Source organism: Rhinolophus hipposideros (assembly GCF_964194185.1).
Source record: "Rhinolophus hipposideros genome assembly, chromosome: 7".
Lineage (NCBI taxonomy): Eukaryota > Metazoa > Chordata > Mammalia > Chiroptera > Rhinolophidae > Rhinolophus > Rhinolophus hipposideros.
In genome coordinates this window covers 69,995,959-70,015,993 of record NC_138053.1, presented here as the reverse complement: position 1 = coordinate 70,015,993, position 20,035 = coordinate 69,995,959, and the positions used below count along the sequence as shown (strand labels likewise).

Genomic DNA, 20,035 nt, shown 5'->3' with positions numbered 1-20,035 from the left:
CTGAACTGGACCATCAGCTTTTTTCTGCCTTTAGACTTGAACTGAAACATCAGCTCTTCCTGTTCTCGGGCCTGCAGGTCTTTGAATTAAAACTATACCTTAGCACTCCTGGGTCTCACCCTGCAGATCTTGGAACTTGCCAGCCTCCATACTCCATAATCATGTGAGCCAATTCCATATTATGGATATATCCTACTAGTTCTGTTTCTCTAAAGAACCCTGACCAATACAAAGTCCTCACATAATTTCAGAATTTTGAATGGGATATATGTATTTCTTACATGTTCCTTAATGTAGTATTTCCTGTACATATGGTATTCTGGTGTTTGTGTGTGATTATTTTTATAAGATCAGAGGTGAGCAGAGGTATTTATCATGATCTTCTAACTTTTTCATACATACTCAATTTCCAGATCAGTTGTGCTTTCTTTTTGTCCATATCTGCAAGATTTGGGGAAAAGTAATAGATTAGCTCATGGTGGCTGTATTATAGACATATTTATCTTCAATCAGTCCAATTTTTAGAAAAGACATGAATTAAATTATTTCAGATTATAATATCAAAATCATTAAACATATTGCAGAGCAAGAGAACAGAGGGGACCCACTCCATTTTCAGATAGTCATAAAGAATACTGTATCCACAAAAAAATGTAACTGAGGCAAAATCTCTTGCTGTTTATTCAACAGAAATTTCCTGTTCTTCCTTGATAACATATCTCTTATTGTTTAAGACCTTGGTCTCAATTGATGAATCATGAAAAAGTCTGAGTCAATAATGTAATATCATTTCCCCTTTTCTTGTGATTGTTTCCGGCAAGTCTGTGATCTATTTCTGATGTCTAAGATAGAAAGAAATATGTTGAGGACTTCTGGGAAAGATTTCACCCTTCATAAAAAAGGAGAAAACCTTTTTGCCCCTTTCTCTACCTTCCTACATCAGAAACTTTCAGGTAAGTTTGGGCTATCAAGAGCTGAAGCAGCTATTTATTTACAACTTTGAAGTGATGAGCCCAATGATGAAATTCTATACCCCAAGGAAGGCAGAGTTAAAAGGTGAAAAGAAAGTAGTTTTTTAAGATACCACTGAGCCACCAAACCAATCCTGGGACCAACTACCTTAAAATTTCTTGGTAAGTAAAAACCTAATGTGGCTATGTTAATAAGATTTTCTATTGTTTTTAAACAAGTACAACCTAACTGTGATAATCTAACATAATTAATTATCTATTTTAAGGTATAAATTTATCTTTATTTTTCAATAATTCATTCTTATTAGCTTCATTCTGAGTAGCCCATTTTTTTCTTGCCTTATAATGATACTATGTTAATTTCCATTCTGAGCTTTTCTATTGACATTCCCATTGATTTAATACACTATGGTTGTCTTTGTTTGCATAATGCAATATTCTAACACACTTTATTAGAAATATAAATCAAGTATTTTCTTTACATTAAGGGTCTAGGGTACCCCTCAGAAGTTCACAGAATTTAGAGCAAATGCTTCTATTTTTGGCAAATTAACACTATTTTTTTTCTTTTTTAAAAGAAAGAACTCTTGATTTGATCTTGGTCCATTGTAGAGAATGAAGTCCTCTTAATGGAACAAACATGACAATATGAACTTCTTCTGATGAATAGAGTGCTACTCAATTAACTAGTCTACTCCATCAGCGGGTGGAAATAATATATATGGACTTGAGCCAAATAAATCCTGAAGACACAGTAAACTGCATGACCTTACTCTCTGCACTGCTGCTCCTCTTTAATCTTTACCTGTGTCTTCCTGGTGAGTTCCCTATGACCGTGGTAAGGTCCCTATGAATCAATGAGAAAGAAATAGAGCCTAATTTACAGAACTCACTGCATAATATATCATCACCAGCCAAAAGTAGATTGCTTAGGCATTATAGCCCACTTGAGTACAATTTTTAAAAACTTCAGGCTATGTGTTTGGTTGTGCACTATTCTTGTAAGGAGGGATATTGTTGATTTATGTATGATGACTAATAATTTGCCTAAACGATTAGGGACTTGGAAGGAAGAAGCCTGGAGAATTGGTGACAATGAGTTTTGGGAAACAAATACATGCATGAAGCACTGGGCTAGAGTATGAGAACATTTGTGTTTAATATGAATACTGCCATGGTATCTAATTCTATATTGTTTGGATGCAAGAAACTCACTTTATAACAAAAGAGTAAATATCATTGGACTTGGCCTGTTTGATCATTTACTCTATCACCCAAAAATAACTGTTATTACAGAATGGTGAATATTCTATTAAAAACTCAATTCAGTACCAGCTGAAAGACAATGGCTTGCAAGATTGGGCTGATGCTAGATGTGGTGTGTGTTACGAATGTCAGAATGACACCTGTCACCATTACAACTACTGATTCTTTTTAAACTAGGCTTGCTGAATTAGTGCCCAAGGGAAGATCCACAGTCATATTCCATTGAATCTGAGGATGAGAGACTGGTATGTAGCCTTTTAGGACTCATCATGCCTCTGGAGAAACAAACAAAAATTTAAGAAGTGGTTACATTGTTGGCTGGGGTAATAAAATTTAACTTTAGAGGGGAATTTAAGTTGTAATTTCTGAGAAAAATGGAAAGAACCCAGGAGATCCCCTTGGATGGTTCCTAATTCTGCCATGCCCTGCAGTAAAAACTAATGGAGACAAATTGCCAAAACTTGGAAGCAAGCAAGATATCTTTCAGTAGGTGGACGGATAAATAAACAGTGGTACATCCGCACAGTGGGGTGTAATTCAGTGTTTTTTTAGAAAAGGAGTTATCAAGCCACAAAAGACAAGGAGGAAATAAATGCATTTTGCAAAGTGAAAGAAGCCAGTTTGAAAAAGCTATGTTATATACTGTACTATTCCAACTATACATTCTGGAAACCAGAGAGATAGTAAAACATCAGTGGTTGCCAGGAATTGGGGAGAGAGGAATGAATAAGTAAAGTACAGGGAATTTTTAGGGCACTGAAACTGTTTTGAATGACCCTGTAATGGTAGATACATGATGTTACACATTTGGCAAAACTCATAGATGTGTACAACACAAAGAATGAACCCTAATGTAAACTACGGACTTCAGTTCATAACAATGTATCAATATTGGTTCATTAATTTTAACAAGTGTAATACACCAATGCAAGATGCTGAAAATTGGGGAACTTGAGGGGAGTGGTAGACAAAAAGGGAATATGTGGGAATTCTCTATACTTTCTATTCAAAGTTTCTGTAAACCTAAAACTGCTCTGAACAATGTCTATTACTTTTATTAAATAAAATAAATTAATAGTGACCACAGAAAGATTATGCAAGTAGATCAAGAAGGTCATTTCTGTCAGGAATGAAGATCTGGCCACTTTACAATGTAAAATTCTGACCGGCAGAGGTGTTAGCTAAGCGTGCCTGTCATAGGTGCCGATATGGCTTTGTGACCATTCACAGAAACCAGAGCCTTAACTTCCACATGACTTTCTTGAATTGCCTTGCATATATTTATATATCTTAACAATTTTTTCCTCTTCTTTCCTTTCCTATTCTCCCTCTTTTTCATATAGGATACACTGGAGGCGGTTAACTTAATTTGGAAACGTTGCATGACCAAATATCAAGACAGTGTAGTGATAGACTTAGAAGAGGAATGGACACCACCCAGTGTAGATGCCGTTGACTGATGAGAGTTTTAAATGGTTTCCTTGACAGAAAGAGGGTAAGCGTTCACTTGTTGGAGAAATACTTGCAGTCTCTTTTAGGAAGAAGCATGAGTGTTTTGTGTTTAATTGAAAAAAATACAAGTTTATGCTGATATTGAGCAAATCAAAGCATGGATATTTATTATTAGTTAAAGTGTATTCCTATGTTTGAGGAAGTCTCCAGCCTATCAGTCTTGATTGGAGCCAAAAACCACCTCGTGCTTTAGAAACTAAAGTGCCAAATGCTTGCTTTCTCAGCCTCCTTTGCAGCTAGGGTACAAGCATATGATTTAGGTTCTGCTAGTCTGTTTTTTGACTTACGAATTCATAAAAGAGAAAAGCGATTCAGTTAAGTTTTCTCTGTTTCTAGTGGAGGCAATGCAGCAGCTGCGAAAGTGTCTGTCGTGCAGTGCACAAGTGGGAGTGGTGATGGTGGTTTAACAGTTGGCCCAGGCTTGAGCAACAGGAACAATTGCTCCCGTTTGCAAGCTGTAGCGTTCCTTTTCAGTGGCGGTGGCAGTGGTTTCTTCTCTGGACAAGTTCTACAGTTTTGTTTGGGTCACGTTTCCAGGCTATTATCTTTGAGTCTGCTTGTCTAAACTTTTCAACAGTTCCACGAGCTCCCCAACATTTCTATGATAAATTTATTTATTGTTCAAGTCAGGCATATTAGGTTCCTGTGGTTTATATTTTTAAACATCCAAGGTACAGTGTCTATGAGTATAACAGATTGGCAAACATTTGCCTTTTTAAGTTAAGATATAATTTACATCATATCGGGTAAAATGAACACAATTCAACCAATTGAATTGAGGAAAAAAATAACAGTTTCTTAAGTCTGGCTGCTCTTAAAAATGTAACTGGATAGACCTTATGTTTTTGACTCACTAGAAAATACTTTAGATAAAAACACAACAAGTGATAAACTAGCCTTCTAAAGGTCTGGAGTGTTTGGGTCCAAACATCCAGGTAAAAAGTGTTGATTCTAATCTTGTGGAAAGAGTGGAATATGGAAATATACTGAAAATCTGGAACAGTAATTTTCAGTTCTAGGAAACATCTCTTTTTCAGGTTTTTAATAGATATTACATGAAAAAAAGAAATATATAGTTAAGAAACATGAAAACTATATCAGTATAATCATAATTAGGGTTTTTTGTTTTGTTTCGTTTTTCTTTCTTTCTTTTTTTTTTTTTTTTTACTTCTTGACATGTTTAATATTTTCTATGCTTTGGAAATCTCTAAAAGTATAAAATACAGAGCTCAATATTTTCCAAAGGAATTTAATCAGGAACTGTTTTACTTGCTCAGAAATTAGCAAGGAAGTATTACCCTAAACTCTCTGGCAAATACTGGTATTGATTAATTATGATCTAACATTTTAGCGCTGATTTAGTCAGATAATTTTGGTTGCAAGTAACAGAAAGCATAACTCAAACTATCCCAGATAATCAAGAGAATTTGGATAATAGTGAGGACTCAAGGATAGTTTAATGCCAAGATTTAGCAAAGAAAGAAAGTAAATGCTTCTTGTCTTCTCTTTATCTCCACTTTAATTCATTAGGTCTCAGTTTTACTCTAAGGTTTGAAATTCCATGTCATCACAAAACAATTGACAGTTCCTAATATCTCGTGCTTCTGTCACATTTGGAGAGGATTTTCCCTATAATCATTGAATGAAAGCTGTGCTCCCTTCTGATTTAATTACCTAAAGGCATGTGCTCCTTCCCATACCAATTACCATGACTAAGAATTGGGCATGGGGTCATCCCACAAAAACATTGTCATGGCTGAGAAATTCATTTTCTCAGTGAGGAGTGTGTGTGGGTGGGGAACACTGAATGCTTGGGAGGCCACTGTATGTATTTCTGACAATGTCCATCACATGTATTTCCATTCCAATAAACTTCGACATTAAGGAACTTTGACATTAAGAAATCAGGAGAGCAGAGCCTGGAGGCCCCGACTTTTGCTGATCTGACAAAATGAGGTTGCTTTCAACTGGATAGTTTTGAATCTCACTTGTGCCCATATGTCCCAGCCAAATTTATTTTTAGTAATTTTCAGACCCACGTGGCTAGGATATTCCACTTGTTTGGGTACATATGTGTGTATTGTATTACATATATATGTGTATATATATGTATATAATATATATAATATGTATAAATATTTTTAACATATCTCACACACACAAACACACCACCCCCACCACCACCACCACCACTTGTAGTTTGGAGGCCTTCACACTAAACTGTTTCCCTTAAAAAGTGAAGGAAAAAGATAGGTGCAGGAGTTGAAAAGAAAAACTTTTTTTTCTGAAACACCTTTTTATGGGACAACAAAGCAAAATTGCATCACAATTTTCAAGGTTTGTAAATCAGGTCGCAAAAGGGATGCAAAATGTTTTGCAGAATGACTATTATATACTCATATAGCAAAAGTCATTCATGGAATAGTACACCAATACAAACATAGATTATTCCATGATTAAAAGTAGACCAAATCTAATAACTATAAGCTATATTAGTGAATCTCTTTTTCCTATTTAACATTTTAGCATGACTTCTAATGTTAATTCCCTTAGCAAATGGAATCCACAAGCTAAATTTTTAAAAATTGTTGAAGAATGACTAAAACTCTGCAAACCGAATAGTTGGGTTTATAGAAAATTCTGGGAGAAGTAGTGATATAAAATACTGAGAATATTATCAGTTAGTATACATGTAAAACTCTTCCATTATAATCATGATTCAGATACTAATACACTCAAGGGATTTTGCCAAAATTGATCTCCTGGGTACTATAAATATACTTTGAGGCCAAATGTTTTGTAACTCTTCTCTTCTAGATATGGTTTACTTAGGTTAGTCAAACTTAATCCACTTTCATATATATTCCCCAAAGATCTAATCTGTACCAGAGATGACACGAATCTAGACTGAAATTGGTTACTACTGATTATCGATCTAGTCCTATTTTTCCATCCTATTTCTATTTTTTCTCAAAATTAAAAAAAATATATATTCTATTTCAACCAGAGCTCATCTTTTCAGATACCAAGTTATTTTTTGTAAAAGGACGTTTTCAACAACAAATTTTCCCAATTGGACAATTCATTTTCAAGGAAAGATCTTCATTTTTATAGCCTGTGTTTTCAATTGATTTAACAGAAACCAACAATCCTGTCTTATTACTAAATACTATCATGCACCACTTAACCATGGAAATATATTCTGAGAAAGGCGTGATTAGGCAATTTGGTTGTTGTGCAAACATCACAGAGCACACTTACACAAACATAGATGGTACAGCCTAGGCTATATGGTCTATCACCTGTCATATCTGCAGTCAGTCATTGACTAAAAGGTTGTTATGTGGGCACATGACTGTATAACAAATAATAATCCCTAGCTGAGAAAGTATCCTATTTTGGTTAAGTTTAAACACTTAGAGTTCAGGTTACTCTCACAGATATTGAAATTACTTTGTCAAATGTGAAATCAATTTTTTTCCTTCAACGGAAGGAAATAGGAAAGAAGAAGCAAACGGGAGTTTTGCACAGTGACAGTATCGTAGCTAATGAGGTTTATTCGAGGTGCAATTATTGCTAATTGAAGAATCAAATGGAGAAAAGGCACAAGATGGTGGACAGAACACAGAGCTGTTCATTCAGTCATGATTTTGATCACTTTTTCACAGCATGGTAGTTATTTTCTTGTATCTCCTACTATGTCTATAATAAAAGATAGTGCTCAACCTATAAATCAGAGCCAATTCGATAAAACATTCATTATCAAGTTTCACAAATATATGCATTTCTGATTATAAAGTCTCTGCAATACATTTTCACATTTTCATAGACTAACATAATACACAAACTCATGGAAGTCTTCTGTTATGCTCTTAATTTTGCCTAGATATGACATTAGCTTCATAAACACTCAGTGAAGCCACAAACAAAAATACTATGACTTCTGGAATCCATCCAAGTTTTTTAAAAAGAAAAAGGATCAGCAGCAATTCCATGAGACAGAAGGGATGTCAATCCCTTACTTTCTTTTGCTTTCTGTGTCAGTTGTTTAAAAAACACTAGAAGCTGACATGAGGTTTTCTGTATATTGTCCAAGAACTTGGTTTTCTGATTTTAGCTTTAGATTTTCTTCCTTAACAGCACCTACTCTGGCAGAGAGATCTTCCATGCCAGCATTGATCATCTTGGGTAACAAACTTTTGGACCTTGGATGCAAAATCCTTGATGACTGGTCTGCTGTCTGAGGGGCCAGGAGTGGGAGGGATGGGGAGGATGCCTCAGGCTAGAAGAAAACTTTTTTCTTTATTTACATTTGTAGTATGTTCATCTAAATATTGTACATTATGGAGGCATTATATTTTCATAATTTTAAACACTACTGTAAGACAAGGAGATGGTTTCCCTTAAATAAATTTGGCTCTCAACTACAAGATACCAAAGTATATTCTACTTAAAATTTGTTTCTCAGGTTCCTATGTAGAAATTTAGAAGGCCCCTCCCATTTCAGGATGGGAGAGAGAGACAGAGTGCTGCAGAAAGATGGCACCTCCTGTGTTTTCATTATCTTCTACTGCTTCTTTCCTCTGTGTCAGACACATTTCGTGTTACTGTTATTTAGCTACTAATGTGCTTATACCTATAAGGGGTCTCATGTGAACCTGTAAATAATTAAACATGTATTAGCTCCCTGGAGGGCCTACATGATTCCCTGAAGAAACCAAGGTAGCTAGGGACATAATCATGCAATTTCCCTAAGAAGCCTAGCTTGAAGAAGTCACTTCACTCAGCGGTGAGTATTATAATTACTCACAGCAGTTTGTCTGGTGCTATATTAAAGGAATTAAAGGTAGTGCAATTCAAAAGAAAAATAACTGGTTTTAAAAGCAATGAATGGACACATCAACTGTTGTTAAGTGTCTTTGGGTTAATGCCTCTATACTAGGGTTTTTGCAAGGTTTATATTTTTAATTAATATCTTCTTCAGGTTGCTATAACTTTCACTGAGCTTCTCTAAGGCAAAATAAATCAGAAATTGATTTTTGATTGTAAGCCAAAAAGCCAACAGCCAAAGAACTGAGATGAATGTTGAAGAAAGAGGTCTGTCAGGACTAACCATTCTAAGCGGACGAAGATTAATCTTACAAAAAGAACCAGCTATAGTACAAAAGCCCTATGAAATATACCCTGCAAAACTAATTTAATTATTTTTTTAAATGGAGCATTTAACCTGCCAGCGAGAAGAATGAGCAGTTTGAAGGTCTGATACTGCTAATCCCAGCGCAGGAAAAGAACCAAATAGATACCAAAGAATTACTTAAAGTCTAAAAAATGAAACTTTAAATGTTCTCCAAAAGAGTTGGGATACTGAAGGTGTAGTTTAGTTAAAAGTTGTGCCATATGAGGTTCCTGTAGTCTAATCTCAGCTCCATTTAGAGTTGTATTATATTGATAATGTTTAATTTATATCCCAAGTACTTAAAAATGTGTTTGTTTATTTAATTATTTGTTTTACTATAAAAATATTAAATTCCATGCCATTAGATTTAAATAGCTCATTGGGTTTAAAATGAAAAATAAATGTCTTCCTTTCCCCTACCTACGGTTTTGTTTCCCAGACATGGGTGCTATTAATAATTTCTTGTTCATTGTTCTATGTGTCACGTTTCTTTTTTGGAAAAGTGGTGTACTAGTATACATACTATTCATTCATGAACCCTGGTTTTATCATTGAATAATATGTCTTAGAGCTCTTTTCATAGCAGCATATCTCTATCCCATGCCTAGTTACTGATAGTTCATCCTACAGATGTGCTACTGTTTATTTACCTAGTCTCTTATTAATGGTTAGTTTCCGATTTGCCCTTGCAAACAACACTGCACTGAACATCCTTACACACATATTATTGCAAATATATCATCAGGTTTGTTCTGTCAAGGAGCATATACACTGCTAATTTTGATAGAGGCCACTAAATTGTATACCAAAATGATACAGTTAGTGTAGACACTTTCTAAGAGTGTGTGAGCATTGCCCTTGTTCTCAAGCTGTCAACAACACCAGATTTTATCAAATATAACTGTTTCCAATTTATTAGTTGGAAAATGGTAGTCCGATGCTATTTGGATTTGAATGCCTTGCATTATCAATGAGATTGAGCATGTTTTTACATGTTCATTGGTAATCTGTTTCTCTTTCTCTTGTTGCTGCTCTTTTTCTATGTAATACTTGTCCATATCATCTACCCTTTTGTACTGGGTTCTTCACTGTTTTCTTGATAATTTGTAAGTTTAAAAACTGAGCTCTGTATCTGCTGCATATGATTCTAATCTTTTTTTTTTTCCATTTTTTTTTTATTTTTTAGCAATGATTGTGGAATTTCTTGCTATTTAGAAGGATTTTAAAACATTTTATATAAACAAACTTTCTGTTCTTTGCCATTAATATTTCGAGATTTGGAATTTCCCAGACCTCCCTGTAGACCACCTATGGGAAATTTTCTTCAGAGATAAATGGTTTTTTTCCCATTTGATTGTTGAGCAAACACTAACATTGGCAATGTAAGGCACTGGGGAAGTTTAATCGATGTAGAATTCTTTTTAACTTTCATACCAATCCTATGAGATAAGTACTATTTAGCATTTCTGTTTTAAGGATGAGGAAACTGTGGTTTTAAAGATTTTAAGTAATTTGCCTGAAGTTCTAAAAGAAGTAAGTAGTGAGGCCAAAATTTAAATCTAGGAGACTTGAATCTGAGCCTGAGCACACTGTCTCTGCAGTAACTATTTTCTGTTGAGATTTATATTACAATGTCTGCATCATTGTACAACACTTGCTTTTTCATGTCTCTTCCCAAGACTGTAGGGTAAGGAATGCATTAATCTCTGGATTTCCGAGAACATAATATAGCCCTGGAAATTAGAAAATGATGGAAATATTTACTAAAAGAATTATTTTTCTGTGATAGTTGTTATAAACATTCATTAAACTTCACGTGCTTACTAGTTACTATAGGGGAGTCAAAAAAACAGGCATTACAGACCTTTCCTCTGAGAACTTATAGTTTACTTGGAAAGGTAAACTATATATATTACGAAAGACTGAGGGGTATTTACAAAAGAATATCCACATAACCCCCAAGAAGTTGTATTAGTAATGAAGCATATCGTGTTTGTTTATAAACAACTGACTAAATGAATGGTTTTACTTTTCCTTGACAGCTATTTTTTTCCCGAGATTTCTACTCATAGCTTACGATTTTTTTAAAAAGTATCAAATTGATTTTTTAACAAGGAAAAATTGAGTGTGAGCCTCAGATTTGGAAATAAGGTATCACAGAAAGGAAATTCAATGTTAAGGTCAGGTTCTATGCAACTAAGCTGATAGATACAGAAAAGTTGGGTTTTTAGCTCATTCTCCAACTGAGTGCTAGGTGAATATTAGAGGTATGAGAAGGTGAGCCAATATAAATGGCTTTGAACTATGTTTATGATTCTATCTCAGTATGGGCATGCTACATATTCTAATACTTGAGCCAAAAAAAAAGTGATGACATCACACTGAAATCTTGACTTATAATTGTTTCATATTGTTCCCTAAATTAATTTCTTTCTACTTCATTATTATGTTAAGGGTAGACAGAATTCATACTCTTTCAAAAGGGATAGTCACCTGAAGCTTTCCTTCAATTATCACTAGAGTAAGAAAGTTAATCAAGGGCTATATATATAGAGGGTGCCAAAAAAAGTATACACATTTTAAGAAAGAAAAAATAAACCGTATTAAAATTATAATATTCAATATATACCAAAAACCAAAAAATGAATACAAGTCACGTTTGACTTTTGCAATTACAAGAGGTGCTCAAAGTGGTTACCATCAGTATTAATTTTAATAGTTTTTTTCCTTTCTTAAAAAGTGTATACATTTTTTTGGCACCCTCTCTATCTATCTATCTATCATCTATCTATCTATCTATCTATCTATCTATCTATCTATCTATTTAATATGTTATATGGTATAAAGTATGTTATAGGCTGAATTGTATCTCCCCCCAAATTCATGTATTAAAATACTAACCCCGGTACCTCAGAATGTGACTGTATTTGGAGATAGAGACTTTAAAGATGTAATTAATGAAAATGAGGTCATATGGGTGGGCCCTAATCTGATAGGACTGGTGTCCTTATTAGAAGAGGAAAGTTCAACACACATGCATGCACACAAAGAAAAGACCATGTGAGGACAAAGGGAGAAGATAGTCATTTACAAGTCAAAGAGAGAGGCCTCAGAATGAAATCAATCCTGCTTATACCTTTGTCTAGGACTTCCCAGCCTCCAGAATTGTGAGAAAGTAAATTCTGTTGCTTAAGTCACCCTGTCTGTGGTATTTGTGATAGCAACCCTAGCAAACTACAGGATGTATACGATCCTTTCCCAGTATATGGGGAGCAACAGAAAAAAAAATTTCAAATCTCTCTTCCTTTCTGCTCTTTCTGGATTGCAGATTCTTCTCTCATAAATTAAATAGTAATAATGATAAAGTAAACAAGAAAAAAATATTAACTGTGTTCAACCTCTGTAATGTTTTCTGTAATTACTGCAAAATAGTTTTTGTTTACATTGAGAAGTTGATGGTTGGAATTTTTATTAACTTGGAAAAACCTACTCCCATTCCAAACATACAGAAATAATAGATAAAATATGATTGAGGATTTTAAAAAATACATAGCTGAATTAAAATAATAGAAACTAATCCCCTGCTTCCACCAGGCACAAAACCAAGCATCATGTAGCAAGTTGCTGTATTGACCTGGATCAGTCTAAGGACTGATTATATATTGAAAGAAAAGGAGAACAAATAATAAAAATTTGGCAAAATAACAATATTGACAATCAGGGTAAAGTGTATATGAATATTATTCATACCATTTCTTAAATTTTCTTAATTTCAAACTTTTCTGTAAGTTTGAAATTATTTCCAAATAATTTTTTAAATTAAAAAAATAAATATATTTTGGAGTAACATTTTTATACATTGGCCTTTCAGATAGAGGAAGTACTGTAAGCTCTGAGCAAACTCAATAAGAATAAATGCATACCTAGACACACCATAGTAAAACTGCAAGATATTAAAGACAAAAAGAATATCTTGGATTCTACCAGAGAGGAAAGGCAGATTACACATAGTGAAGGACACCTAGATTATCGCTGACTTCTCCACATCTGCAATAAGAACAGGCAATACTGAAATAATATCCTCCAAATTGTGAAAGAAAGTAAACATCAACCTAGAATTCTACAACCAAATAAATCTTCATTCAATGGACAAGATTAAAGATATTACCAGATCAGTATGGAGAGATATAATTCACAGCTGTCACTGTAAATTTGATTGTTGAGACCTGGTAAAGGGACATCTGGTAAGCTTATTGCAAATTAATTCAAAGCTCTTCAAAGTTTAGGTCAGGTGTCCTCGTTGAACACATGGATCTTTGCTGTTGATGTAGAAGGGCCTTTGCTTCCTCTACGAAGAAACTGCTGCAATTTCACTACCTCAAGTAAAAGAACCTCTCTTTCATTCTGTTCTTGGTCTCTATTCCATGCTTATATATATGCATATTTGCATGACACAAGTGCTCTCTTTTATTTAATTCCAGAGACCATCTCTTTCAAAAGTATTATATTCATTCCAACCTTATAGATTTGTGCTTAGTGAAATTTGTTAACTATATCGACTGCATGGACATTATTTGGCTGGCACTTTTCTTTATAAAATATTTTATGCTTTGATGGAGAACTCTAGATAAATTTAACTAGGAGAATGTTTTCGTTGGCAAGACACTTGGAGACTTTCCTGTTAACTCGTTCTTCAGCAAACAAGCCAAAATACAAGTATTCATAAATATGACTATTTTGATCAGGCTTTCAGATGGTATATGAGGTAGCCCACAAAAGGCAAACAATATTCAGGAAAAAAATTATTATTTCTTAAAAATTGGTGCTAAGAAAGAGAATCTGTGAAGGTAAAGAACTAGTATGTGAGAAAAGCTTGAGCATAGACACATATTAAAATCTGTCTGCTAAGAATTCCTGATTAGGTAATGAGTAGGACATCGAAAGCTACTGTTTTTCTCAAAATGTCTGACACAACTGCAATAATTGATGAAATAAAAGTAGTAAACATTACATTGTGTGAAAAGACAGAACAAGTCAAAGAAACTGGACTTTCTAGATGAGTGTTAAACAATGTGAATCTGAAAGCAATAGGGAAAGGGAAAGGATTTGGGCTTGGAGTATAGGGAATTTTTAGGCGCCGCAGTAAGGCTTGTGGTGTCTTTCCAAAAAAAGCTGCATTTTGGTTAAGACAAGGAAGAAGGGACTTTCAATGGAGAAACTGAAAACGGGGATTTCTTCATCATAGAAAAGGGATAGAGAGGCCACCGTGAAAATGTTTCAAAGAGAGGAGAACTGTAAGAGGAAGAATCTAGGAAGAAAACCGGAGTCATGAAGACATGATACTGCACAAGAGGGTAGGTGCTTTGATTAGTTAAAGCTGCAGTAAAAGGCATGGGTGTCAGGTTTGCTGAAATTTGTTGGCTACACGTTCTTCAAGATAGTTAATTTCAGCAGTCCCTTAGCCCTTTCCAGCTGACGAAATAGCAAACCAGAAAGTTAGACCTTTGTAGAAGAAAGCTAAATACTATCTTTTAAAAACGAGTGCAGAAAAATTATTGAGTGGATAATATGCCCACTAATTTATTAAACACATATCTCTATTTACCTCACCCCCCCCCACAGCTATAGCATCATTCATTTATTTCACTGTTTTCTCTCTCTTTCCCACCCAATCCTTTCAAGAACTTTTAAGACTACTGTGTGCCCACTGCCTCTGAGAGCGATGTGAAAAGATAGAGAAAAATGTTTTTCTGGCTTTGGTTTCTAAAGTTCTAAGCCTTAAGGAAATAGAGAGGACTCTAGACTTAACACAGTATTTTAAAGTGGAGCAGAGCCTCCCCTCACTTTCTCATTAAAATAAAAACAAAACAAAATCCAAAATACTTTAGATTCGAATGGAAAGGAAAGAAGGGAAGATAATGAAAGTGGAAAGAAGTGTAAGACCTAGAAAGAGAGAGCAATCCTAGAGTCACCCTGACAGGAATGAGGAACATTGTCGCAAAGGCCTGCAGCGAGGGTTGTTGTTGGGAGACCAGAAGGCTGAACCTAAATGAACTGACTCAGCCTTCACTTGCATAAGACGATGCTGTCTAATCCCACTGCTGATGCTCCCTGAACTTCCCCTGTGACCTGTGCCGATTCCCTACAGCAGCATTATGCCTGAGGATCAAATCAACCCCTGTCATTGCCCATAGGGGTGGATAATAACATCCTCAAAGTGCCACTAGATGAAAGGACATAGGGGAGGCTTAGATGGAAGAGAAATTCTCTGCTCCTGAGCCCCAGTTAGACATACCTATATTCCAGAGCCTCCCGCCAACATCAGATAATATCAAAATGCACTCCTAGAAACAGGGTTTTACTGAAGAAGTTCATTAAAAAAAGAAATTGTTTAGAGAAAAATAGAGTGAAAGTAAAATACCTCACTTATTGAAGTGTAGCAATGCTAGCTTTCCATCTTTTTGTTGTTAGTTCTCAAATTCCCATGGGGGAACAAGTGAGCATTTCAAAAATCTATAATTTGAAAATCAGGCTAAATTTGTACTTTTTAAAATAAAATGTTTAAAAATTGGCCATGTTATTGAAGATTTAAAAATAAGGAAAAAGAAATTAAGATATCTAGAATACCATCTGTGGGGACAAAGCCCCCAAAAACAGTTTCCAGGCTCTCGGCCTCACATAGAAAGGTGCTGGCTCGGGTAGTAAATGGCCATCAACTGTGATCAGATGGCCAGCAGCTGTGGCTAGTTGGCCGTCAGCTGTAACCCGTAAGCCATTGGCCACTAATATAACGGCTGTGGCTACGCTAGCAGAAAAAATGGGGGCTAGCAAGAGCGGATTGCAGAGAGGCGGATGCCGCCAGTGAGAATATAGTGATATGATTCCCCCATCTATGGCTCCGTGGGTGTTCCTTTTTGGCCTCACCATGTCCTGCGTTCTTATGTGGGGAGCGGGACCAGAGACCCCGCCTGCCACCCTGCACGACAAATGGCGCAGCGAGCAGGGTCCCCTGTGCGACACCATCATTCAGAGGTAAACACTCTTAACATTTTGGTATGATTTCCAGGCACATTATGAGACATAACTGTTCACATTTAAAGAATTTGACTTTACAAAAGTTTGATTTCAGAATGTCTTTTCACCTTACAAGGCATGGGCTGAGAATGACAAAATGGGAGCCAATATGAAGGCATCTTTGTAGGTATAAAGTTGATGATTGCTGTAATAAGTTTTCTTTTCAAGAAACTCAATTTTCTAATTTATGCCCGCAACAGTCTAGTGGGCTGTTTGCATCATTTTTATTGATTTCTTCTGTCTTTACTGTTTGTATCAGTGAACAATGACCACAATCGTGCTAAGTAACAAATCCAGTCCAGACTACTTGGCTTAAAACAGCAATCATTTATTTTTATTCATGTGTCTGTGCCTGATCCAGGCTAGGGTAGACTGGGCTTGGCTCCAAGTAGCAAGGTGAATTGAGGTCAGCCCTACATGTCTCTCGTCCTCCTGGGAGCCAGCAGGTTACTTAGGTTATGTTCTTCTCATGATGATGGCAGACGTGCAAAAGAGTAAGTCCAACCACACTAGCACATTTCAAGCTTCTGCTTTTTTCATACCTGTGAACAAGCTATTGGCCAAAACAAGTCAATGGATAAGCCCAAAGACAAAGGTGCCAATGTACACACCACCTGGCAGGAAGCCAAAGTCACACATCCGACAGCAATAAGTAGACTTCTTTTATGCAGGATGGAGGGTAGGAGGACTTTTGCGTCATAATGAAATATATTCCATGAAGTTTCAATACAAACATTGAGCATCGTAAGTTTTCTTTGCTAATTTTTGAGGTAACTATATACTGTTAATGTCAGTGGTACTTACATTCTGATTTACAAACATTTACACTATGACATCTTTGTCACAGGTGATTCACTTTCATAAGACGAGCAGAAAAGTACATTTTTAATGAGTTCTTCTGTAGGTTGAGTTGTCCTCACTAGGTTGTTCCATAACCCTTTTCCCATGACAGTGCGTAGCAGTATTAGTTTTCATTCCTGGTTCTATTATAAATTTTCTTTGTAAACTATAAGAAGTCCAAACAAGTAGAACAATCATTTTAAATATAAAGTATTCCCTGCAGGGCAATAGAAAAACCAAAAACCCCAAGGTAAGACAGAGTCAGATTCAGGGATCTAAGAGTCTATGGACTGCTTTTAGGGATCAGAAACTAGTGGGAAAGGAAGGTGGCTATTTGCTCTGATGTCAAGTAAGAAGTTTGAGAGAGCCTGTCCACTGATAACACTTCATGTTTCATCAAAGCAAAATCCTAAATGAAAAACAAAGTGACTTTGAAAAGAGTGCTCCAATGTAGTTCTTCATTTTATACAACTTAGATGTAATACTACTCCTTTCGGTCTTCTAAGTTTCCATCTCAACAACCCTGAGAGGAAAACTCTTCCTCCCTGCCCCTCCTCTCTCCTCCTCTTCCTCCTCCCCTTCCCTTCTCTCCTTTCTCCTACCCTTCCCCCGTCCTCCCGTCTCCCCCCTCCTTTCTCCTCCCCCTTCCCTCTTCTCTTCTCTTCCCTTCTTTTCCCTTTCTCTCTCTCTTAAATAAACTTATATATTCATATATTCAGAAGAAATATGGAAACCCATTTAGTTCATATCTCTACTATTAGGCAGGACCACACCTAAATTAACCTAGATAGAAAAGAAAAAATTATACGGCTAGAGTTGATAACCTTTTTGTTGGAAGCTTGCAAATGTCAACCTTTCAGGAGACTGATGTGCCAGGTGGCAGGAAGAAATAGACTTGTATTATAGGGGACATATGAGCTACTGGTGCTGATTCGAAGTGGTGCTGCTATTGTAGCCACACCTGGTCCTGATGGAATCAGGCTTAGGTTGGGACTGGTATAGTTCTAAGCTAAGCTGTTCGCTAAGATCGATTTGCTAGAACAGGCAATAACTTTCCTAGAACTGCAAGCATTTAATATAGGGTGACTATGCCGCCTTCGGTCATGCAAAACTATTGTTGAAAACCTAACCAGCAGTTATTGAGCAAGTCATGTCATGTGTTTTCCCTTTCAAAATCTTTCAATGGCTAAGAAATTCAGATGTCTGTGCTTAACACATAATTTCCTTCATGATTGGATTTTTGAATACTTTTCTAGCTTCATCTATAGTAATATTCCTGTCCATCTCATGCTTTCATGCAATGGCATGGTAAATGTTTAACAATCATCATTCTGGTAAAAAAAAAATGTTGGAGGTCTGCTTTGTAGTGATTCTGATTTCTATAGTATATATGGCACTCCCACTATAGCTGACTTCAAGCTGCCATGTGAACTCACTGAATGTGGAGTGGGGAGGAGATGTGTTCAATAGGTCTTACAAGATTGTATGAGCCAGTTCAGTCTCACCACTGCCCCCAGGCCTCCCGTGGCCTAGAGTGTCCTCTATTTTCTTGACTCCTACTCTTCCCTCAATGCTCGGCATCACTGATACCCTCAAACCTTTATCCCCAGCTCGGTCTGAGTAATATGCCCCACATCTGTGTTTCTTTTATGCACCATGGAAGGGTACTTTACTTTCTTTTAACAGGTATTTACTGAATGTGTTCTGTGTTTCACACAGTAGCTTCAGAATAAGAGAAATACTGTCGAAGAGAGCAAATCACTCAGGCTCTGAGCACATTTGCTCAGCCTCTTAAGAAAGGAAGACAGACAGTAAGTGTGCTACGTGCTGTTTGTAACTGGGATACGCACAGAAAAGGGGCAGTCATATGTAACATAGCCAGAAACTGTAACTATTACCCTGTAAAAAGAATGAGAAGAAATCCAAACTGTGAGGAAGAAAAGAATCCATTTATTGATATAATTCACCCCCCAAAAAGATGAATGAACACCCCAGATCCAATCTACAGAAATGCAGTGAACTGGTGCTGTAAATGATTTTTTTAAATCAGACGCCAACAGTGGTGTCCAAAAGATAGACCCTTGATCCAAGTGGGCAGCTAGTTATATTATTTTTATTCTGGAATTAATATATAGTTCATAGGGAAAAGGAGTTATCCTTCCCTCACTGGGTTCACTAAGCTGGGGTGTTGTTATAGGTTTGGGGCCATTTCTGCTGTTATTTTTGAAAGTATGACGATGCCAAGCAGAAATGAAAATAGGAAGAGAGAAAGTTCAGGTTGAGTACGCAATTCCATTCCCGGAGCTCCCTGTCCCTCCAGCTCTTCCTTTGTTCTGCTAAGCCACCCAAGCATCCTTCCCAGTTATCTGAGTTAACAAAGCAAATCTTGCCTTTGCTGGTTTGGGTGAGAATCTGTCATACAACCAAATATTTCCTGACAAATGTAGCAACTCTGGATATGACCTCAAGGAGGTAAGACTGGATAATAAGAAATGCCCCTCCACAGGGACACTTGCTCCATGATTCCTACAGCTCCTTTCTCTACCTCAGATCTCCATGGCTTCCCAGATGGCACCAAGCACAGGGAGCTAACACATATAAAAAGAAGTCTTTGTGCAGGGACTTACAACTTACTTGTAACAAATGCATCCAGACAATCTGAAAGAAAATTATCGGATAAATTGGGGAAATAAAAGAGGAATTGGTCAATTGTATATAGGGATGAGAGAGAGAATATTTTTTAAGGGGATCCGTACTAATTAATTCTTACTAAGCAATCTGTATCTCTTTATATGTGTTTATCTCACTTAATCTTCTTCTTTAACCGTTAAGGGATAGGAGCCATTGTTCTCCCCATTTTCAGATGAGACAATTGACAGTTGATGTAATAACATTTGTGACCGTGTAGTTTTTCCAAATTTAGATCTCTACTATGTTAGAGAGTCACAATTTGATCCTGTTTTACTCGAAAGCTCAGTCATCATAAGCCTTCAAACCTTTCTGGAGATGAGTGTTAAAATGGTTTCACAGTTGATACCACCTAGAAGAAAAAAATATACATAATGCAAGTTTTTACTTGAATTTAAAAATACGTGTCATTGAAATTACATGGAATACAATTCACTGACAAAAAAAAAAAAAAAAAAGAACAACAACAACAAAAAAAGCCAATAAACGAAAATGGGAACTTAGAGTT

The 20,035-nt window shown here is 36.0% G+C and overlaps 1 protein-coding gene across 1 annotated transcript; it reads right to left on the bottom strand.

The window, feature by feature from the left end:
* Positions 1-7,797: 7,797 nt before the first annotated feature.
* LOC308500112 (short coiled-coil protein B-like) lies at positions 7,798-7,932 on the bottom strand (the record flags this gene model as incomplete). The annotated part of the gene is made up of 1 exon (XM_081054292.1): positions 7,798-7,932. One exon carries the CDS (start codon positions 7,930-7,932, stop codon positions 7,798-7,800), a length of 135 nt encoding a protein of 44 aa, XP_080910418.1.
* Positions 7,933-20,035: the final 12,103 nt, after the last annotated feature.